The 24,043-nt window shown below is 39.1% G+C and overlaps 1 protein-coding gene and 2 long non-coding RNA genes across 3 annotated transcripts in view; 2 read left to right on the forward strand and 1 right to left on the reverse strand.

Annotated features, from left to right (window-relative positions):
• The window catches only part of INO80D (INO80 complex subunit D), a 56,456-nt gene extending 38,326 nt beyond the window's left edge, over window positions 1-18,130 (reverse strand). The window contains exons 1-4 of the mRNA XM_084643112.1: window positions 18,069-18,130; window positions 17,562-17,688; window positions 6,024-6,118; window positions 5,679-5,925 (exon numbers count right to left, since the gene is read on the reverse strand). Of these exons, the coding sequence (XP_084499238.1) occupies window positions 5,679-5,896 (218 nt within the window). The 5' untranslated portion in view covers window positions 5,897-5,925; window positions 6,024-6,118; window positions 17,562-17,688; window positions 18,069-18,130. The remainder of the gene's footprint in view (window positions 1-5,678; window positions 5,926-6,023; window positions 6,119-17,561; window positions 17,689-18,068) is intronic.
• LOC311528285 lies at window positions 1,544-3,869 on the forward strand. The gene is made up of 3 exons (XR_014713560.1): window positions 1,544-1,592; window positions 2,161-2,260; window positions 3,584-3,869. It is a non-coding gene; the product is annotated as an uncharacterized lncRNA (long non-coding RNA).
• A 1,449-nt stretch (window positions 18,131-19,579) lies between the features above and the next one.
• Window positions 19,580-23,816, forward strand: LOC311528286. The gene is made up of 3 exons (XR_014713561.1): window positions 19,580-19,670; window positions 20,072-20,173; window positions 22,610-23,816. It is a non-coding gene; the product is annotated as an uncharacterized lncRNA (long non-coding RNA).
• Window positions 23,817-24,043: the final 227 nt, after the last annotated feature.

A 24,043-nucleotide genomic window follows, 5' to 3' on the forward strand; every position in this document is an offset into this window, starting at 1 on the left:
CTAATGGTACAAGCAACATTTGGAAAGATCATTAAGTGGTCTACCGAGATCCTCAGGAATTTTCAAGTGGTCCGTGGGAAAAAAAAAAAAGTTTGAGAACCACTGCATTAAAATATAAACTAAAGGGCCCTGATAAGAAGAAAGTTATTAAGGGTCAGACAAATGGAACCATTTTAAGGCATCCCACATTTAAAAGTATAATAGAGACTACTACCCCTGCTATCAGGCTGTTCTTTCACTATGAGTGAATTTGCATGGTTTTAGTGTGGTGTACGTTGTAAAGATAGAGTTAATTCGCTCCTGTAATTGAGAGACAAATTACAAGACACTTTTTCCATGGACAGTCTTGAATTGGAGATCTTTGCTGAGAAGGGCCACTAGTTGTGTCTGATGATTAAGCAACTAAATAAATGGTTTTAGCTGTATGCTATTTTCCATGGTTAAGTACATATCATAAAGAGCAACCGAGTAAATCCAAGCAAAAACTATATTAATATAGGCAAAAAATTTCTATCCTGTCATCACTGTGCATTGCTTATATAATGCAATGAAAATGTACACACACATTATAATGAAAATGTGTATTTCAAGCTGCTACAAAATGAACTCTTTTCTAGTTAATTTTACTTTAAAACCACTGAAAGTCTCTCTCAGATATATTAACACTAAAGGACTAGGGGTAATGATGATCTATAGTGACAGATGACATACTAAATTAGGGGATCTAACAGATAAACAATTAATTCTAGGCTGCCTAGATACTCTCGAACCATCAGGTATTTGGGAAATAGCGACTATGATTTCTCTGTACCTGTGTAGAGTCTCTGATGTCAATGGAGGTCTGCCTATTTTAAGTTGCAGGATTGGGAACCATAATTCTTATATTTAAAAAGAAAGATTCAAGGAAGGAGGCTGAAAATTATGGGCTTGAAAGTTTAACATCTATATTAAAACCTGGAGATATTTATTGATAGCTTACGGACATGTTTGGGGAGGTACTATTTAACAGCTATGAGTCAGTATGCGTTTTTAAATGAAATTATTTTTGGTCTATGTGGAAAGTAACCAATTTATTCAATATTTTCAAAACCTCATGACAAAATTTAGCACTATAGATCAGCGGTTCTCAAACTGTGGGTTAGGACCATTTTAATAGGGTCACCAGGACTGTCTTAGACTTGCTGAGGCTCGGGGCTGAAGCTGAAGCCTGAGGGATCCAGTCCTGGGCAGCGGGGCTCAGGTTACAGACTCTCTGGCTGGGGCTGAAACCCTTTGGCTTCAGCTTTGACTTCTACTCCGCCCAGAGCAGTGGGGCTCAGGCTTTGGCTCACCCACCTGGGATAGTGGGAATTAGGCGGACTCAGGTTTTGGTCCCCCCTCCTGGGGTCGTGTAGTAATTTTTGTTGTCAGAAGGGGGTCATGGTGCAATGAAGTTTCATAACCCCTGCTGTAGCTTATTGTTTAAATGTAAGTTAGTTAATAATTACAAAAGGTAATGAATTAATAGGTGGAAAGCAGAGGGCTGATACTAAATGTGTGCAATCTTTGTGGAAAGCTGCGAGAAGGAGATTCCTGCAGAAGCATACTGAGAAGTATTTTTTTTTTTTTTATTGACTGCTGTAATAGATAAAAGTCATTCAGGACGTAATACTGCTTCCATTAAAGTCAATGGGAGTACTCACATGCTTAATATTAAGAAATTAAGTATTTTTAACTAATATAGGTGTCAGTCTAGCAAGACACACTGTCAGAATGATTTAAGGAAAAAAAAGAAAGAAGTACAAAATAAGCACAATGGAAATGTTTCCATGGTGTTTTTTTGTTTTGTTTGTTATTCCAATGAAAATAGTTTTGTTTGGTTTAAACATTTCCCTGTAGTGTTTGTATCCCAAACAAGGCAGCCCTGTACTTGGGCATGAGCCAGAAGATGAAACTGACTACTCTATTTTTATTGCCCAAATCAAAGGAAATACAAAAAATAAGTAAGAAAGGACAGGGAGTTTGATTGCAAAAAATTATCAGTTTCAGGCTATTTGTTTTTATATAAATAATTTTTAATCTGACATTCTCTCTTTAATATGGGAAAGGCTTTGGATCTTTTAAATCTTTAAACAGATAGTGCTTCAGGATTCAAGGTTAATAGAACATTTACTTATACAGGTAATCTCTCTGGATACAAATCCAAAGATATCAGGCTATCATTTCATGAAACACTGGTTAGACCACCACGTGCAGGCCATTCCTATGCTACAAACAAAGGGTGAGTCTGTTCTTTAAGCTGTGTGTATTGTTAGGGCTTCTGTTTTTCTAAGTTTATTAATTTGTGGGGGTTTATTTTTAGCAATTTGTGAGTTTTATCCAAAATTTTTTGTCCAAAATTGGGGGGAGGGAGAGGTAGTTCAGGGCTTTCTTTGAATATATTGTAATGAGTAATCTCGGTAATGTTCCCTTGTGCGCTTTAACATAGTACTGTTTCAAACACAGCACTACATTAAAGTACACTAAGGAATCTTTAGTGCACACCAGCAGGGTCTACATGGATCAGTTAATGTACAACACATTAGTGCAGTTAAAATCATACCCCTGTAGTCCACATTACTGCTTGTTGTAGATTAGCCCTTATATACAAGGGGCCATTTCCTATGTTTATTGGATAAACACTAATTTCTATTGATGGGTAGTGTTTTATTGATGTTTATCAATTAAAACTGAATATCAGAAGCCCTAAGTATTTTATACTGAATGTCAAATATGATCATTTCCCCCTCCCCGCCTCAAAATCAGTGATAAACACATCTGTCACTCTGGCGTAGGCAGGGTGAACGGTGATCAACACACACTGTAAGGGAATGCAGTTGATCTCTATGAGAACTAAGAGTCAAACATGGAGTATACAAAGGATATTAAGCTCCACTGGCTTCCAGCAGAACAATCACTTCAAGGGTGAAGGGATTAGGGGAGCCATGTTTACACCTGATGTCTAACACATTCTGCTTTCTGGTGTTTTCAAGACCTTGGAGTAGTGCTGAGTTCCAATTATTTTATTTAAAGAAAGATCTAGTTAAGTTGAAGAGTATCATGTATGTTAAAAAAGATGACAAAATGGAAAGGAGGGACTTACAGATCAGAAGAGACTGACAGATGTGGATTTACTTCATTTTGAAAGAAGATGATTAAGAGATGAAATGATGAGTGTTTAATCTATGTAAAGTGTAATAGCAACATAATTAAAATAATAAAATTGAGCTTCATTGTCTATTTGCAGTACTTGGACAGGTCAGAATTAGGGGACAAATTCAAAGTTAAGAGGGCACATGTAATTTTACAGAGAGGCTTGAATAGGCAGAATAGACTTCTAATTGAGATGATGAAGTCGTGTACTAACAGATTTAATTTGAAGAACTTGAATGCTTAATAATTAATTTAATAATTTAAAGGAATATTAACTATTTTTCTGCTTGGGGGTCGGGAAATAATTTAGTTTATTGTCTCCTGATCAGATCTGAGGCTTTTGCTTTTTTTGCCTTTTGCGCGTGCTTTTGCCCTCCTTTGTTGTAAGTTTTTTTGTTTTGTTTTTTATAAGCTTCCAAATTATATAGGATGGAGATGAGTTATCAAAGTGTTCTGTGGCTCACTTCTGATCCTACGCAATTATGTAACAAACTGTGTAATGAAAATGAGTTGTCTGACGTCAGATGAAATAAAAAGTCTTGGCACAGAAAATTAAAGGTGGCAAGCAAAGGATGAAGAAATGGCAAATATCTCCATACTGAACTGAGTGTGAAAAGTAAATCTCCTAGGATACAGATATATCAACATCAGCCAAGAACTGTCATTTTGTGCCTGTGCTCTAAACTTATTATTGGAAACTCATGAAACCCTATTGTTAAACTGCAAACTCTATTCTGAGATGCAGTCTTTGAAAATATTCATTCCAACATCTCTCATTTGAGATTAAAGTTTTATTCCCTTCTTCACGCTCCAGCTGTCCTCAACTTTCAAAGGCTGTAATGCGACGCTTGTCATGCAGTTTAATTATTCTAGTACAACACACTCCAGAAGTTATCATAGTGTACTGTGCACATTTTGATACATTTTATTTTACACAATGAATTGGTTTCACACTTGAAAGATTAATATCAAATTACATGGGGACACATGGGACCTAGGAACTTTCACTAAATTTTGGAGGTTTTATAGAAAGTCTGATTAGAAGGTGAACAGGGATTTTGGCACATTTAGTTCTTGCATCTGAAATGACAATGTATCATTTGATCTGACAATTTCCGTTATGTTTTTTTTAACTTATCTCCAGTCTCTATTGGATACTAGCAGAGGAATGGTCAATGTTTATCAAATCATGGCTTGAAATTATTCATACTGTGCCATCTGAGCATTTGCCCTAGAGCTTTTAACAAACATTCTTCTCACTTCATCAGTCTCCTCAACTGAAATGGCAGGTGAAATGCAAGTTAATTTAGAGCACAATCCAACCGTTGTTTCAGACAAAAGAGGGAGCTGTGAACCGAAAAGGAAGTTATATGTAGAGTACAGTGGGAACACTATTAATAATGTGAAAGGTTAGCAAATGGCAGCTAACAACATGAAAAGTCAGCAGATAGCTGTCCATTTCTTTTTTGTCATATTCTGTTTACTTTTTCGGTTAAAAATAATGATGTCCATGGAACAAATCCCAATCTCAGATAGCTAATAAACACTTTATTTCAAAGGATGAAATACCATGCTAGTGGTGAGAAGTGTGATAGTGGCTCTTCAGAAATAAAATGTCGTGGGCACCATGCAGCCAAAATTAGAAGTCAGACACATTTCTGACCACAACGTGTATGCAAGTCAGACACAACATAAGGAAATTAAAACCAAATTCTGCCCTTACTTACACCCCATGCAACTCGAATGATGTCAATGTTCAAGCCAGTCTTAAATGGCGAGCAAGAATGGTCTTGTGGCTAATGAACCAGACTGGGATTTTGGAAGTCTGGTTCCAATTCCTGGCTCTGCCACAGACTTCCTATGTAACCTTGGGCAAGTCATTTAATTTCTGTGCCTCAATCCTCCTACTATGAGATATGGATAATACTTCCCTTCCACACAGGTATACTGTGAACATATACTTATTAACAAGTGTGAGGTGCTCAAAGAATATGGTTATTGGGGCCATGTGAGTACCTGAACTTGGACTCTGCCCTGAGCTCCCCAAACTTTCACCAGGAGCCTATGCACTGTTGCAACTCCCCTGCTATATGTTTTGCCAAACCCCCCAACCCAGATGTCCAGCCACAATCTTCCTCAAGCAATTCAAGCACCTTTTAAGAGCATCAATTCCCAGATATCCTCAGTAGCTAAACAAATGAAGTAGAAAAAGTAAATATTATGTAAAAGGTTTGATCAATAGAGTTTGAAGTGAAATTTGAGGAAAAGCAGTAATCTTGCTTGTCTATATCCTTGGAATTCTTCCTTTTCCCCTGATTCCCCACAAACAACAAAAAAAAATATTGGTCATAAAAAAAAAAAAAAAAGGCTTACAGAAACATACTGATATTCAATCTATTTGACTCCTTTCTCCCTAACCATGAAGACAGTTCCCAATCAGAAATACCAAATTTGTAGCCAAGCTGACTGAAACTATTTCTAATTCATTGGGGGCCACCATCACTCACCTACGGTCCTCAGATTTGGGGATAGGGTTGGTGCAGCGTTGGCTGTTATACTTGGCCACATATTCACATTGCTTGAAGGGGGCAGTCTTGTCCTCCAGAACGTGTCTGATACAGAAGGCGTAGCCGTTAAGTCGCCTCTGCTTGCACAGTTTGGGGCTATATGAGCACAAGGGCTTATTGTCAACCTCAGAGAAGTGTATGTGTTTGCCTTCATACATCACGTGACTCTATTCCTTGTGAACATCAGCTGAAAGAACCAAAAATATTAAGATAAATCACATGGAAAAAAAGATGCATTAAGTTTTGCGTTTTGTTTTTGTTTAGGGGAAGGGCACATGACAGTACCTGATTTTAAATCTTCTGTACCATATCAATGTTAGGAGAGAGCCCCAAGGAGACCACTATCCTGGAATGATGACGAGTCAGATGAAGCAGATTGTCTAAGAAAAATATCAAAAAGGGTCCAAGTCAGTCAAGATTAAATCAGACAGGACCGTTTTGCATAGTAAGCAAGGTGTTGGATGTTGCTTCTCAGCATGTGGCTCAGCCAACACCCAACAAATTGGATTAATTAGATAATCCACATTCAATTATTAACTGGAATGTAGACATATCACTAACCCAAATTTTTGCATGCTGGTATTCAGTGGAATACATTGCTCAGAATGACAAGGAGTACTTGTGGCACCTTAGAGACTAACCAATTTATTTGAGCATAAGCTTTCGTGAGCTACAGCTCACTTCATCGGATGCATACTGTGGAAAGTGTAGAAGATCTTTTTATACACACAAAGCATGAAAAAAATACCTCCCCCCACCCCACTCTCCTGCTGGTAATAGCTTATCTAAAGTGATCACTCTCCTTACAATGTGTCTGATAATCAAGTTGGGCCATTTCCAGCACAAATCCAGGTTCTCTTTCTCCCCCCCGCCCCACACACACACAAACCCACTCTGCTGTTGGTAACATATCTATTCAGGGGACACCATCACAGGGCCTAATAACATCAGCCACACTATCAGAGGCTCTTTCACCTGCACATCCACCAATGTGATATATGCTATCATGTGCCAGCAATGCCCCTCTGCCATGTACATTGGTCAAACCGGACAGTCTCTACGTAAAAGAATAAATGGACACAAATCGGATGTCAAGAATTATAACATTCATAAACCAGTCGGAGAACACTTCAATCTCTCTGGTCACGCGATTACAGACATGAAAGTTGCGATATTACAACAAAAAAACTTCAAAACCAGACTCCAGTGAGAGACTGTTGAATTGGAATTCATTTGCAAATTGACAGGTTTCAGAATAACAGCCATGTTTTCTATTTGCAAATTGGATACAACTAATTTAGGCTTGAATAGAGACTGGGAGTGGCTAAGTCATTATGCAAGATAACCTATTTCCCCTTGTTTTTTCCTACCCCCCACCCCACAGACATTCTTGTTAAACCCTGGATTTGTGCTGGAAATGGCCCACTTTGATTATCATACACATTGTAAGGAGAGTGATCACTTTAGATAAGCTATTACCAGCAGGAGAGTGGGGTGGGGGAAGGTATTTTTTCATGCTTTGTGCGTATAAAAAGATCTTCTACACTTTCCACAGTATGCATCCGATGAAGTGAGCTGTAGCTCACAAAAGCTTATGCTCAAATAAATTGGTTAGTCTCTAAAGTGCCACAAGTACTCCTTTTCTTTTTGCGAATACAGACTAACACGGCTGTTACTCTGAAATTGCTCAGAACAACCTTTTGAAGATAGTAGCCCTGATATGTTAGAATTTAATTTTAGCACTCATGCAGCTCAGAAAGTTTTTGCTGTAGCTGCATGGCCCACATCTGGTGTACGGTTTTCAGAATTTGTAGTCCGCACAGACTGCATAAATCTGTAATCAGCCTTTTCCAAGGCCAAACAGATTTTTCTTACTTGTCATACTTATTGGGTGAAAGCCTGGCTCTACTGAAGTCAATAGCAAAACTCCCATTGGTTTCAGGAAAGCCAGGATTTCACCCATTAGCTGTAGCAGGGAGTCATTTTTTAAATGCAGAAGTTACTAAGGTATATGGAAAGAAATTTGTGATCTCACATGCCACCCCTTTCAATTCTGGATTCCCCACCACTCTGGAGTTTTTAGCAATCACTTCCTTCTATTCCAGAGCAGTTTTCAATTAGGTTCAGCTCTACATACATGATGCAGCTGCTTTGCTAATGCCCAACTTACATTGTGAAAAATCTGTTTGTAATGATCACGTTCAAATATTAACTAAACAGGCAACTCTGAAGAATTGAAATGCAGTCCCGAACTTGGTGTGCTCCATTTTTTCAATTAAGTTTTGTACACCATGTACATAGAGGTGCTATTCATGTGATAAGTTGATTTGTCATATGCTTGTGTAATTTAACACATACCCAGGACCAGCTGACTTACCCTCTTCTCCCAATAATCCTTCTTCCTGGTAAACATTTTAATATTGCAAACCACCGTGGAGCTACAAAGTCCGCCAGAGAAAGGTTTCCTCCACCCCACCCAAAAAACTGCACTCCTATCTGAAGCCCAGTTCAGTCCCGGGCCAGAACAGCTTTTCTATAAATGAAAATGTCATAACTTAAAAGTTAATTATCCAGTGGCCCCAAAAGGACTAGAAAGGGAGCTTTATATATTGGAAATGGGAGCTTCCCACTATGGTCTAGTGATCACTTCCAGCCTGATAGCTCCCTGAGAAAACTACTTTAGTGTTGTGACATTTTTAGGTCTAGAAAAGCTGTTTTAAGTCATTTTTGAGAGTGTTAGTTAAAATGTCTCTCACACCAAGCATTGCACAGTGGTACTTAGGGTAACAAAAGAACTAGATTTACAAGGAAAGGGATACAAGAAACAATTTCAATAAACTAAACAAATACTACAAAACACTTCTGACATAGTTTTACATCTAACATATGTGACATACGCTACTGAATACACAATGGGGTAATATGGCGTAAAGTGTTTACTGATAAGTTTGGGGGGAGTTACATAACTCATTTGTGAATAACGAGGGCCATTCCAAATACATGCAATAAAACTTTTACACCAGATCACTCTCTGCGCGCACACACACGCAACGTTAGTACTTCATTTTCACCAGAACAATGAAGCACAAATATAAATCAACATCTTATCATACCCCAAATTAAGTCCAATAATTATTTATACTATTCAAGCCAACATCAATCACTTTAACCAATTTCTCTGAATGTACCGAGGAATGAGTACTACAGAAATTCAAAACCAGTCACCAGAATATATCCCATCAGAATGGATTGGAGATCTATTGTTTCCTTGTACTTCTCAGTCTGTCTGTATCCATCTGTTGTCTCTTGTCATAGTTAGATAGTAAGCTTTTTGGGGCAGGGACCATCTTTCTGTTCTGTGTTTCTACAGCGCCTAGCACAATGGCGTCCTGGTCCATGAATAGAGCTCCTAGGCACTACAGTAGTACAAATAACAATAATGATAATAATAAAGCAAAGACTGTTAAGGCACTGGATTTGCTCTTTAAAACCATAAATGGTTTGGATCCCAGCTATTTGAAAGATTGCTTCATCTATTACTACAGCAGTTGAGATAATCTGAGGTGCTCTAGTTAACTGCCTGGTAAAAATAGAACGGGGGGGGGGGTCCTTTGCTCTGGAATTTATTTCCCTCCTTGGTTAATCAGAGCTTGGATTTGGTGACATTCAGGACAAGCTGCAAGTTCCAACTGTTCTCCTGGGCTTTTGCAGAGGAGGATGTGGGTTAATTAAGATTATTTAACACAAATTTGGTAATCCATTTAGGCAAATCCTTGAAAACTTGGGATGCCTAATGTTAGGCAAATAAATCCACATTTAGGCACCTAAATAAGTAGCCTGAGTTTCAGAGGTATAGAGCACCTGTAGCAACCACAGCCACCTCTGAAAACTGGATGACTCACAAAGAAATTATTTAAACTATATTTTTATACCATTTCCTGTAACAAAAAACGTAGAGAAAAATATTTATTTCTATTTGAAATTTGAACAGTTTTTAAAACTATCAACTTACACCTCCTGTCCCCCCCAAAATTAGTTCTATTAAAGAAACAGTTCCATTGCCGATGCTAAGATGCAAAGACTGCAGACACTGGGACTTACTCTCCACTGCCCTGCATCTTGGACAGTCATTTACCTTTGTACAATCAGTGTAAAATGCTATGAAATCAGCAGCATTTTATGCCTGCTTTTCATTGGCATACGTGACCGAGCAAGGCAGTGAAGAATCAAGTCCACTGTAGGGAGAAACAGTATTTCAGCAAAATGATCTCACGAAAGTGGACTAATCAAGGGAAAGACGTTTCTATAAAACACGCTTAAGTAGCCTTATGAGGAAGCCCTTACCAACTATTAAGACAATAGGATTCCCTTTTGAAACTATGGTTTGGAAAGTTATCACATTTTCAAACTGTTTCAAAAGCTTTGGACTGAATCACACTAACTATACAGTGTTCATATACATACGACTGACATGGTATCAACATGAGAATCATTCTCTGTGTCACCCAAAAACCTGTTAGCCATTCTCAAGACTTCAATTCGAGGAACTAATTTAAGACAATTTTTATAAAATAAAAATAATCTTTCATCATAAAATCAGCAATCCAGATAACGCATTTGTCATATAAAGTATTTTATTCATTGGCTGGCTATGTTCTGTCTCTCTGATAAGCATTTGTGGAACAGAAATAGAGGTGATAAAAGTGATTTAAATGTATTCAAAAAATAAATACATTTTAAAGAAAGTAAAGCTTTATGGAGATCTCAAACATCTTGGTAGGAACAAGAGTGTTTTGGTACAGATTAGGAAGTCTTGTTCATACACCTGTTTTACCCCAGGATAACTCTTACTGATGTCAAATAGACACAATCAACTTAAAAAAAAATCAGACTTTTGTCCAAAAAGCTTATTCCTACTATTGTCACAAGGAAAACCCAAGGTTACTAGAACAGAAAGCAGCTGGGAGCTGCAAGGGGAGGGGGGAAATTGTGACAGTCTTTCATATGCACAATGGAAAAGTTTTTTTTTAAAATAGGAAAATGTGACTGTAAAACCACAAAAATTAGCATAGTACCCTCCCAACATAAGTTTAACTCATTTTACTGACAAGATTTCAAGTCCATCAAGTCCCGAGTGTAAGTGAGCTCAGAATAAGGTTTGTGTGTCCACAACAAGCCAGATTTCTGTTCTTTAGTTATTCCTTCTATAACCATTAGTAGAAAACTGTATGCCAAATTCTGCCCTCAGTAACATCATACAAAGCCAGTGGAGTCAATAAGGTTTCAGGTGTATAACAGAGAGATGAATTCAGCCCAATAGGTCAACTTTTTCTTCCCTCCAGAGAGGGAAACACACATACATACGACTGTCACAGAAATTTCACTGCTGCCGACACTGCTGGCTTCATTACTACCTATTGCCCCATCTCATCCCCTTCCTGCTCAGCCACAGAAGTCACCCACCTAACCACACCCATTGTTTTCTTCTCCTATTCATTTCTTCATGCCTTCTTTTCAAGCTGTCCCCTTTGACCAGTGAAAGATTAGTCAAGGCATAATCGTCTTCTCATTCAAATCTCGCCTCACAAATTTATTTTGTGAAGATTTTCCAAGTTGATACACCAAAGAAAATCAAAGTTATTTAAAACTATTCCAACATAACTAACAAGAATACCCTAAACAGCCAGTTTCATTGTTGTAGTTTGCCCACAGCCAATTTCCATGAATTGAATTCCCTTCTCCATCAAGATACTTCCCTATCACTTTTCCACTGAGGTCTGTTATCGTTCTCGCTGTGTTTCTAGAATTAACTTAAAATGTAAGCTCCTCAAGACAGGCACAGTATTTTCCTTTTTATGTACGTGTAAGGCACCATGCAGAACTATGATGTCATATAAAGTATAAACAATTAATATCAGAAAGCAATGGATCTTTGGGGGGATGGGAATCACCGTAAAATCCCAGGTCTTGAACCCAGGACTAGGCGTCCCCAGACAGCTGCTGGATCCTCGCCCTCCACCCAATGTCTGCTGAAATCTGGTGGACTGACAAGCTAGTAGCACTTCAGCAGGGGTTCTCAAACTGGGGGTCAGGACCCCTCAGGAGGTCACAAGGTTATTACATGGGGGGTCGCGAACTGTCAGCCTCTACCCCAAACCCCGCTTTGCTTCCAGCATTTATAATGGTATTCAATATATAAAAAAAGTGTTTTTCATTTATAAGGTGGGTTGCACTCAGAGGCTTGTTATGTGAAAAGGGTAACCAGCACAAAAGTTTGAGAACCACTGCTCTACAGCAGCAGTCTCCAAACTTTTTGGCTCGCGCACCCTCAGGGTGAAGACCGGAAGACCTGCCGCAGACGCGCCGCCGGAGGGGAACACCAGCCATGGACGTGCAGAGCTGCCGCTGAAGAAAAAAAATGGCGGAGTGCCGTCCGGCGGTGCTCCTGCTGCTGCACACCCCCTGGGATCATCTCGCGTACCCCAGTTTGGAGACCACTGCACTACAGTGTTAGCAAAGGCACCCCGCACAGGAGCTCTGATTGGAGGACTGGTTGGCTCCACCGATTGGTCCTGGAATGGCTGCACTGGACTCTGCTTGTGCCTGTCTCTTTCACCTAACCTGCCTGCTCTGTTCCTGGCTCCTGCTTCACCCCTGCCTTTGCTCCTCTTCCCACTGTGCTTCTGCTCTGTGCTTGACCCTTGCCTCTCCTCCAGTTGCTGCCCTTATACCTTGCCTCCAAACATCAGTTACCAGTCCTGGGTCTGACCCTAGCTTCTGACCCTGGCTCTGGCATTTAGCATCTAACCTCAGCTCTGACACTCAGCTTCAATTCCTGGTTCTGACTCTGACTTGATCCCTGGCTCTGGTAATTGACAGTTGACTCTGGTGCTGACACTTGGCTTTGTTCCCCAAACTGGATACCTGCTTGCCCACTAGACCTGACTCCTGCTCTGACTTCTAAGCCAGATCACATACATCCCAGTCCATAACAATCACTGAGTTCGAATTACTGGATTCTGTGCATATGCACCAAGACAAACTCATGTGAACAGTACCTTGTGAAACATTCTGTCTGACAGAAAGCGATCACCTGCATCACTGTAATCATATAGCAATATATTTAATAATATACAACGGTAACAAAAGCAAATCTATCCATTACATAAAACTGTAGCAGTTGCCTATAGTCTTAATCTTGCAATTTGATCTTCAGGGGCAGACCCCAGTGCCCATACAGAACTCCACTGAAGTAAGAGGAACTGTGGAATCTGCCCACATGGGTCTGATTGCAGGATCAGGGCCTATAATAAACAAAATGTAACCCTGGATCTAAAGAAGCTTTTTCTTTTTACTACCATAGCATACACATATTGTAAGAACTTTATATTTTTTCATTTTGATCCGAACTTGTATTTTACAGTGAATGAAATATAGCTCTTTTTTACAGAATATTTCTTGCCACTAAATAAGCAAGTAGAGCAATACATTGCAATAAGCACAAGTAGCTTATCTGAAAAGAACTGAAACCATGTTTGTTAAATAGTGGGTGGACGAGAAATTTTTTTTGTCCCACAAAACTCAGTAACAGATAAAGACTCTGAAATGTGGACTTCCTCTGGAAAGCCAAGTGCTTTGCACCAAAAATATCAGAGCATAAAACCTTCTGAAACTTGATTTGTATCTTTTGTGCCTATGCTAGAGACTGAGTCTTCAGACCGCTTCAACTCACTTTCCAAATTTGTGCCTGCAGTTTCCCATGTATGCACAGAAACTGCTACTTAAAAACCAGAAGTCACTTTTTTAGAAGCATGGGCTATATATTAATAGACAATTTTAAAGAAGTGACGTTTAATATTAGTCAGCGGCAACAAGGAGAAATACACAAGAGGACCCAGAAAACAGATGATAGCAAAATACAGTTAGTTTGCAGTGTGACCTGAAGAGCAGCTCTGTGTAGCTCAAAAGCTTGTCTCTTTCTCCAACAGAAGTTGGTCCAATAAATGGTACTACCTCACCCATTTTGTCTCAGCAAAATACAGCAACATTTCAAATCCAGGACCATATCATTCTCTCTATGCTTTGCTACTGAGAGGATGAATAAAAGAGAAAACCTGTTCCTCTGGTAAATATTCTGTCTGTGTATGTGAGAGCTAACTCAGCATTATGAGGGAATATGTTGTGAGACTGGGCTGAACACAAGGCAAAGCCACTCTCTGTGGCATGAGCAAACTGGCGGAGATTTCCCCTTGTAAAATCATACACTGAATGTCTGTATTATCTTATGCAGAAACGTGATATGTGCTCTACTCTAGGATGGAAATTGGTGGCCCAGTCACAGAGGGAGAGCCCATGGGATTCTAGCACACCAAGGATACTCTTAATTTTGAGAAGACACTTGTACTGCAAATATTATAATAATACTTTAATGCACATAGATTAGTTACATTTTAAAATGTATGCTTGGAGTTAGACATTTCTACGTGCGTGAGGCACATTTAGGGAATGGAATCCTCAAGTGCATTGTAAATTGGATTGCAATTATCTGTCTGGGGCTAAAAGATGTATAATTATGAGGACTAAGTTTAAAGATTCACATTGTAGCTTCCATGCCATCATTAAAGATGTCACTTCAATTTGGTTGTTTTGTATTTTTAAATGTGTAGTGTGCATTTAGTGTTATGATACTAGTCCATGTGTATGCATGACATAAGACAAATGCATTTTCCATATCAGAGTTTCTAAAATGTGCCAATTTGATGGCCAGAGAGACCGAAGTCCTCTGTTTACTCACAGAACAATACAGCGTGCATGGAAGTTGTGTAAGCTCCTACGCTGCTCCTCAACCCTGACCTGGAAAGCCCACCTCTAGGTACCAGAGGTTCGGCTTTCACACCTGTTAAATCTTTAGCTTCCCTGCTGAGACTGCCAATAAGCATAGCAATTTTGGTGGCTTGTGTGACACGGCTCTGATCTACTCAGAACTGGACTGACCCCACCGAACTCATCACACAGCCCACCATACAGGAATAACTTCCAGTTGTTACTGACAGAGCTGAAATGTTCCATTTCATATTACTAATCTTGCACCACCTAGTCTTTCCTTAAAGAGTTTTCTATTCTACAGAGAAAAGTCACACCACACCTCATTTTGATCTTCATTAGTGCCATAAAGCTACAACCCTTTATTCCCATACTATGATCTAATCATTACTTTAGTTTAATTCCATTTAACAGCTCAGGTCACTACTACAGTTAGTCACAAAACCAAATCTGCTATAATTCTGGAAACAACCACAGAACAAAATTAAAAGACTCCATTAGCCAGATAGAACTATCTTCCATCTTCTGACAGAAGAGACTTCCAGTAGCATGGAGGGAATGAGAGTCAGCTACAAGAGTTAACAAAACATAATTCGAACATCCCTGACCCTCATCTGTGAGGCCTTTGAAGAGCCCTACCAAGAGCAGCGGTGCTCCACATGAGTGCCAGTGTTCACTCAAGATCCATTTGAAGGATCAAGGCTCACTGGGATACAACAGTGACTGACCAAACATGTACATATACACAAACACACACTCCCTAGCTTGTGTTACTGAATTATCACTGCTGATATAAAATGTATTGGCTAAAAAATGTTGCCATGATTTAAGCAAAAAATATTTAACATTTGATGCTAAATGTCATTTTAGGAAACAAAGTGATTCAGGCTCTACATGGCAGCTGCATAGTCTTGGTTTCCATGTTGGCGCTCAGATTTTAGAAACATGTTAATTTAATCATAACAGCATTTTTCTTTAATTATCTGTAATTCTATATTTGACTATTTTTTCATATATTCAAATCTACCTAGGAAGCCAGAAGTGACAACACTGTCCTCATTCTGTCTTCTCAGAACGGTTAGGGCTCCAAGTCTGCAAAAAGCGGTTGAATGGAACCAATATATACAACGTGAGAATGTGGTACCTTTAGGCTCAGTACTAATCAACAGAATTACATTTTAAAATATACTAAAATGTAATCCAATAATTGTGTTACTCTGATTAATAATGGTCAGACAATGCTTGGATTACAACTGGCAGCAGCAAATGAACCTACTTAGAAACTAACTTGTACAGATACAAAACTGAACTGATTCGTCTATTTATTCTCCTTTGGAAAGTGCACAGAAGTAGAGGTTTTAATTCTAGCCAAACCATTTTACCCAATAGTCAGCACATGGAATAAGTAGTACAAAGATACACAAACTTTAAATATCCGCTACCATTTAAGATGGGGAAGCAGGGAGTTAAACTGCAAAGGATATTTAAAGAAGGGGAGATATGTACAGCAAAATAGCCTGATGCTCCAAACCTTACTCAAGGAAGTATTCCCATTGACTTCAATGGGATTATTCATGTCAGTGAGGGTTGCAAGATCAGGATCTAGGTCTTCTGAATTATCATTAACACAGACTTTAGCATTTATCTTTAAATGCTGAAGCCCCAATCCTGCAGTCAGACCCACAAAGGCAGAGCCATGTGCCCACCCAGACCTACACCAACTTCTATGCACATATGGTGCTCTGCCAGAGCAGGCTGTCTTTGCAGGAGACAGGTTTTCAGAAAAAGGAATAAATGGGATCTTTTAGCCATCATAACATTAAAAAACAAAACAAAGTTATTGTACAGGTACACTATAAATGTCAAAACAAACCAGAATCCAGTGAGAAAATTTAGAGGCTAAGGACATACCGTGAAAACCTTGATAACCTAGAAATGCTCTCTTGAAAGCCTCCTTTATAACTTTAACTTGCATGGTTTGAAAGTGAACTAATTGTCTTTAGAAAAATTCTGCAATACATCTAGCAGCTACTCTACAGCTGCAGGGAGAGGGCCATGACATTATGAAGTACTTATTTTAAATAATTCCAATTATGCACTTGCGTATAAGGTTTAACAAAAATCAAATATGCACTTTTATTCCCAATGCTGCAAAGACTTGCACATAAACTTATCTTTACACACTGAATAGCACCACTGATTTCAGTAGGACCACTCACAGTGTGTAAAATAAGTCACTGGGGATACTCACAGAGCAGACTCTCAGCTGCTGTAACTGTCATAGCTTCACAACGAAGCTTTGGTAATTTACACCAAACAATGTGTAAAAGTAAGCACATGCATAAACATTTGCAGAATCAGAGCCTAAATTTTCATGAAAACGTGAATCACACACATTAAAAGAAAATATAGATATAGATAATTTGGGATGTTTTCTTTATATTGTTAGTTTCTATAATTTTTCCAAAAACAAGAATAAAAATAAAAAGTAGAAACTTTGTATAAATAAAAATATTATTGGGATCTTTCACTCAGAAGTCCATAAGTCAGCTCTGACAAAGTTATAGCTGTCCCATTGGTTTCCAAGTGCCAGTTTCTTACAACAGAATAGCACTCTGGAGGTTGGATTGTCAGTCAGCGTAATACTTTGCCAGCAAAGTCCAAGCATGAGCTAATGTTGATACAGTGGAGGGCAATATATGAACAGGACATATTGCTCTAAATTTACAAACAAACAAAGAATGGCAAATCAACTCTCAAGAAGTGCTCACAATGGAGAACATAGACATTTACTGCAGATTGCTAGGTAACAAAATTAGGGCTAACTATAACTTGGTTATTCTGAAATCAGAAAGTGGAATAGCAGGTGTCAAGTCAAGCTTTTTTTTGCTTTTAAAAATGCTTCAATGTTATTTGTACAAAGCAATTAATAAATATTTTTAAAATGCACTGGAACAAATCACTGGTATCTATAGCTATTAAAAATCAGAGCTATTTTACCTATGCTGTGAAAGATGCATGTCTCCAACAGTAGACCCTCTTCTCAACTATAGGTAACGCACTTGACTTTCCCCAGGAAAACTGCTTTCATTTTCAGTTTTATGTACTAGGATTGTAAAGACGGTTCCTGGATAAGAATTATATTCACATCAAATTAATTACTTGCCACTATAAATGACTGATAAATCAGGCCCTGATCCTGCAATTAGGGGGTGAGATTCCATACAGACATAATAATCTGCAGACAGATTATCAGATTTAGACTATAGGATCAAGATCCAAGTTTGAAAACACCTTTGGATGCAAAAGTTTCTCCTTCCTTGTTATCAAAGAGTGATCTGTGGAAACATCTTTCCCTAGACTTCTTATACAAAACTGACCAACAGCCCCAACCAGCAAACACATCAGTACCAAGCATAGGGCTTACTTAAAGTACTCCTGGTAGTAAACAGTACACAAGATAATAGTCTGCAGGATCAGACCTCAAATAAGGAGGAGTTTACACACCCCATTCACAAATCTAGAGTCAGACCAAGAATGCTGCACGTGTCAGTGTGCTTGGACTATCAATGACAGCACCTGCAAAACTCTCAAGAAGACACAGAAGTTAGCTGGAAAGATATAATGACACTGCAAGAGTAAATAATTCAGAGGAGCACTAAAGGAGGGGGGAAGATTTATTCACACTCAAAATTACAGAAGGAGTTGGAGTCAAATGATGCAAGGCTGCTTCTCATGAGACCAACCTATGTCCATCTAACAACTCCCCAGGTCCCCAAACCTTTAGTCCCCACCACAGGCGGGTGGGGGGCCTAAAAAGTTATAATTCAAACAAAATAACTCAAAGCAAAATTGACATGCACATGGTGGAGGAGGCTATAAGGAAACAGAAAGGAGGGAGACAGGGGTTGGTTGGGGGGGCGGGGAAGGGAAGGATTTAACCCCCCACCTCATTTAGTAAAGAAGACAATATTCTCCCCACGATTTTACTTATAAGCAGCAGGTATAAAATGGGCAGGTTATTGGGAGGAGGGGAGAGAAAGTGAACCTTAAATTAAACTTTAAAGGCCGCCGGCTGCTGTTAAATCTACCCCTCCCCCCCACCGACCGACGGCGGGACCCGCCTCCCAGGCTGCGATGGGGGAGGGGGGGCTGTCATTCTCCAGCCGTAATTATAATTAAAATAAACTTCAGTAATTATATGATCCCATGAAATTCCGCCCCCGGGGGGCTCCGCTCCGCTGCCCCCACATCCCCGTCCGGCGGGCGGGGGGAGGCTCCAGCCCCTGCTGCGGCCTCGGCGACCCCCCCAAACCCGTGGAGCCCAGTGCAGCATGCAGGGCAGGAGCAGCCCGCCCGCCTTCGTGAGTGGGGGGCCGCAGCGGGGGGACCGGCGGGGGCGGGGAGCGGCTAGGCCCCGCCGGGCTGAGGCCTACCCGCCCCCTTCGCCGCCCTTAACCTTACATTCAAACACACTGAGGCCCCGCTTCCCGTCCCCCGGGATCCAGCGGCCGCTTCACCCCCCGTTTCCTGCCTCCCTAGCGCCCGAAAGTCTTAACAACCCCTCCGACACCCCTCACCTCTACTGCGGCCTACAGCACTCCGTCGAATCCCCGGGCTCGCGTAGTCCGCCTGGCCGCCCGCCCTGCCCCTTGCGCGCCGCCTGCCGCGCTACGCGAGCCCGAGGATGCAGGCCGGGCCTGGCTTACCTTTCCAGCTGCTTTTTTTTTCTCCTCTCTCGCCTCTCCCCCCTTTCCCTCTGCTGGGCTGACAGATCAGAGTTTCCTCCCCAGCAGAGGGACCGGGAACAGGCTCGGGCTCTGTGCTGAGCAGCTGCTGCCCCCCTGGCTCTGAGGAGATCCTGCGTTTGGGGGGGAGAAAGCTTTGGGGAGCTTTTTATTATTTTAAAAGTACAAAGTGCTCAGAGGGTAGGTGATTATTAAGGGGAATCCCTGAATATATTCTCCAGCAAAGAAGGCAGGGCTGCTGGGGCTGCTCAAGAAGAGAGCCAGCAGCCTCCTACAGCACCACTACAGGCACTGAGAGGACATAACATCAGAGAGCAGCTCCTCTGCCCTCCAAAACAACAACTTTCCTACCATCTTGGAGGTAGTAGAGAGGGGGGAAAAGTACAGAGGGTTTTTATAGAAAGTGTCAGTTTAAAAATAATAATAAAAAAGGACGTTATCTATTTGTGTGACTTAAAAAAAAAGGCAGGTGGCTTAGGAAATATTTTCCTTTATAATCAGTGAAGATCATTTGTCTGAAAAAAAAATTTAAAAAGAAGGATGGTCAAAAAGAAAATCTCTTCTTAGTAAGTTTATTTGTTTGATTTATTTTTAATTAAGAGTGAGAGGTTGGGTTTTTTAAATTATTTTATTTTGTAGTCCATAAAGTACAAAGTGGATAACTTTTTTTTCTGTCTCTGGGTGGCAGTTTTTTTTAAAAATTGATGTCTGGAAAGAAACTCATTGGTATGACTTGTGTTATTATGGTACTCTTTTATTCAGAGTAAAAGCTGAAACTGATGTGGGATAGTCTGGCAGTTATGTATCATGGTGTCCTCTCTGTCTCTCTCAAGACACTGTAAATAAAGCAGATTGAATGTACAGGTAGGTAGATGCAGCTATTTAGTTTTTTCACAGTGCAAAGAGATATGTAGAGAGGGTTTTAATACAAGTAAGTGGAACCTGTCACATATCTATGTTGGTCCATCGTAATTTTGTGTTGGTCCATCATAATTTTGGCATTGTCTGTCCATAAAAGATGGGAAATGAAAAATAAAACTTAAAGCAACAAATTTTAATACAGTAGTTGAGTTTTGTTATTTTTTTAAATCAAAGCATTTTGCAGCCTTTTAAAATCTGTTTTGATTCTTTTTCAGAGATTGCTTTGATTTGGGTGCTTTGTTCCTGATATTTATGAGTAATGGTATCCCTGACTTAATCTTGCAAAGTCGAGAGACAATATTCATTTATTCTATAAGATCTTTTAAAAATACCTCTATTATTGAAAGGGTTTTTTTAAGGTGCTTTGGTTAGACTGAACAAAATGTATGAAATGCTGTTAAAGTAATGTGAGATGCCACTAGGTATCTGTAAGTGAAAACATTCTCACTCAGTTCAGCAGATGAGTGATAACATTGCATGCAGTGAGATTCATCAGAGTCCTATGTAGGGATGAACAACTGCAAATACATCGTTCTGTTTTGTCTGCATGGAGGAGGACGTAAATAGAAAACTAAGGAGATATATAGTAAAGAACTGCAAATTTTGCAGCTTTGTAAATGTTATTTATATGATGTGGGTTCTAGGTTGGCTAAACTGCAGTTTGAAGTAACATCAATGCTGAAATTAAATTGGCATAGCCCACTGTCTCTCTCTTTAATGAACTCTGAAATAAATCAAGAGGTCTCTGAGTCCTCCACATTTATAGTGGTTTCATATTTCAGACTGTCTCAAATCAGGTGTTGCAATATCTCCAATTTTTGTAGCATTCTGATTCCTGAATTTAAAAGAAGTTGCTTTTTGAAAACTTACTTGGATATGGATTTTCTGAGCTAGCATAAGTAATGATGAGTCTCATTTTGTGCATATACAGTGGGTCTTCCATTTGGAGGTCTGAGTTTTAGAGTTAAAACATAATAAAGAACCTCCTGGCCCTTGCATTAAGAATAATATTTTGTTTTGGCTATTTAAAAAATACTGTTAACTCATTATGGTAGACTAGAAGGTTGCACCCTGATAGAATGCATGGAGTAGTTACAAAAGAAGTGCTTTACTGATTCAAAATATTGATCCATTAAATCCAGTATCTTGCTCTGGCAGTAGAAGTTTAAAAACAAAACCATAATGCACCTAACTCTTTGTGCAAAATTGCATATAGGGTGATGATGGGATAATCAAGAGCTTCCTTCTGACCCTTCCAGTGTGTCAGTGATCATCTTATGCCTTGAAGTATGAAATCTGATTATCTTTATCAGAGTATGTTTATAACAGATATTTTTGAATATTATACCTACAAATGTACAACAGTTACAAATGTGATTGATCATTGTTATGTTATTATACAACCTTTTAAAAAAATTCAGTGACCGTGTTTGACTCAATGACCTTCTGTGGCAGAATTCACAAGTTATGAACTAGTATTTCCTTTCATTTTATTCTAAATTAATAAAGGGACAAATTCTTCTATTCTTAGTCACCAATCCTACAAATATACAGATATTTAACTTTATTCATATGAATTGGTCCTATAAAATCAATGGGGCTACTCACAGGAGTAAAGTTAAGCAATGTATAAATGTTGAAAGATCAACTCAGTACTTACTTGTATAAATCTCCCTTCAGGTCAATGGGAGTTTGCCTAAGTACAGAATTCAGGATTTCCCTATCAAGTGATCTGTTGTTTTTACTCTTTAACATAATACTAGAACAAGGGAATGATTAGTTTTCACTATACCTTTATACTGTCACTATGGAATACTCAGTCAAGTCCCATCTAACTCTTTTTTTCTCCGGGCTAATTCTAGTTTTTGTAAATTTCACATCTTGTTTGTTGCTATTAGAAAAGGAGTACTTGTGGCACCTTAGAGACTAACCAATTTATTTGAGCATGAGCTTTCGTGAGCTACAGCTCACTTCATATCCGATAAAGTATAAAACTGAAAGGGATGCTGTTTGAGTAGTTTGACTTTTCTTTGAATAGGAATAAAATGATGATGAAGAAAATTTCACTAGATTTTCATACTATAAATAGTTATCTTTCAATCTGTTGCTGACAAATGTAAAACAGTGGAGTAAACTAATAGCAGGGAAGTTGTTTTAACTAGTCAAGAAGATTAAGACAAATGTCCATTTTTCAATAATATTTTGTATAACATGAAACAAGTGATTACTATAACTAAATCACTTTTTATCACAACAGAATATTAAATTGTAGGGACCAAAGTAAATTGGAATATTGCCATATTCATAGGGGTAAGATAAGCAGGATTTCACTCTAAAACTGGAAGTAAGACCGAGTTATTCTGGTGGTTTGATTTGCAGTGCTGCCATTCTTCCTGCTGGAGAATAAGTACCAGGTTTCTTGACCCTCTAGAAGATAAAGAACAGAAGTATAAATCCAAAGGAAAACATATTGCAATGTTCCAGTTTAAGATGCAAAATAAAGATTTAATTCTGGAGCTTGTAGTCTCTGCCTACCTCCTCATTAAAGATGAGAGTAGATCCAAATCCATAGACCCACCCAAAGAAGTGTGCTGTACACCTGGGCATCTCTCTGGAATGGCAAGAGAAAATAATCTTTTGGTTTCAGCTATGGAAATAGCCTCTGCAAGTGGGCACAAGCAGTGGAGAGGACTAGCTGCTGCAGAGAGAGGTGTACTTTGATTGTGCCCCATTTGGACTACTGTAGAGCTGGGCTCTGTGCCACGGAATGTATGTGCACCCACCTTGTGCACCCTAAGTCCTTTTCTCTCTCTGTAGTCATGGAGGTGTGGTCTGTACGTGCTGCTTGGAGCTTATCAAGTGTGACCTGGTACATAGCTATTGTGACCTCAATTGGACAAAATGTGGGTATCCCAATATAGTTCCATAAAATTATATACACACTCAACCTGAATGAACATCCTCAATTCCAAAGTCTTCAAATGCTTTTTAACCTTGGTGAGAGCCTCTCTTCTTTAGAAATCCAGGTGAATATTAGGGGAAAAGCCCTAAATAGACAGTAGCTCTAATTCAGAAATCTTCTTGCACAAAGCCAAACTTGAACTAAAGGTCATGTTTTTGAAAGGATTAAACCCGGAGGAGAGAGAAGAATTATGATGCTCTAGAGGGCAGCTAGGAGTAACAGGGCAAAAATAAACAGTTTAGGCCAAAAGAGAGAGAAGTTTAGGTCAAATATCAGAACATATTTCCTTATGGTGAGTTTTAGTAAATTGTAAAAGGGTTTCCCAAACCAGAAACAAGACTGGATAGAGCAATGGAGAATATATTGTAAGGAACAATTTTGAACTGATTCAGTGTGGGGGTGCGGGTGATGTTGGTGGCCTGAGATATAAAGGAAATCTGACTAGATGATCTGGTGTTCCCTTCTGGCCTAAAACTCTATGACTCAATGAACTGGCCCCCAGTGAGGTGATCTAGGTGAATGTTTAGGTCTTTTCTACATCTAAATTCTGATAAGATATTGCACTCTCTTATGATGCTGCTTTCAGCTTTTGAGTTCCATAATGTGGTTTGTTTGTATTTTCAAAGGCAGTACAAGTTTTTATTAAAACTTTAACTAGAAATTCAAACTTTTATATATTATTGCTAAAAAAATTATTAATTAAAATATTTCCTCAGTTAATGCATAGACTTTATTTGTTTTGCAAAGGTTGCTCTTGAAACTTCTGCATATTATTATTTATTTTATATATTGCATTAGTATCTTGAGGCCCTAATCAGGGATCAGAGCTCCATTGTGCTAGTCACTGTAAA

Source organism: Lepidochelys olivacea (assembly GCF_965140295.1).
Source record: "Lepidochelys olivacea isolate rLepOli2 genome assembly, chromosome: 11".
Classification (NCBI taxonomy): Eukaryota; Metazoa; Chordata; order Testudines; family Cheloniidae; genus Lepidochelys; species Lepidochelys olivacea.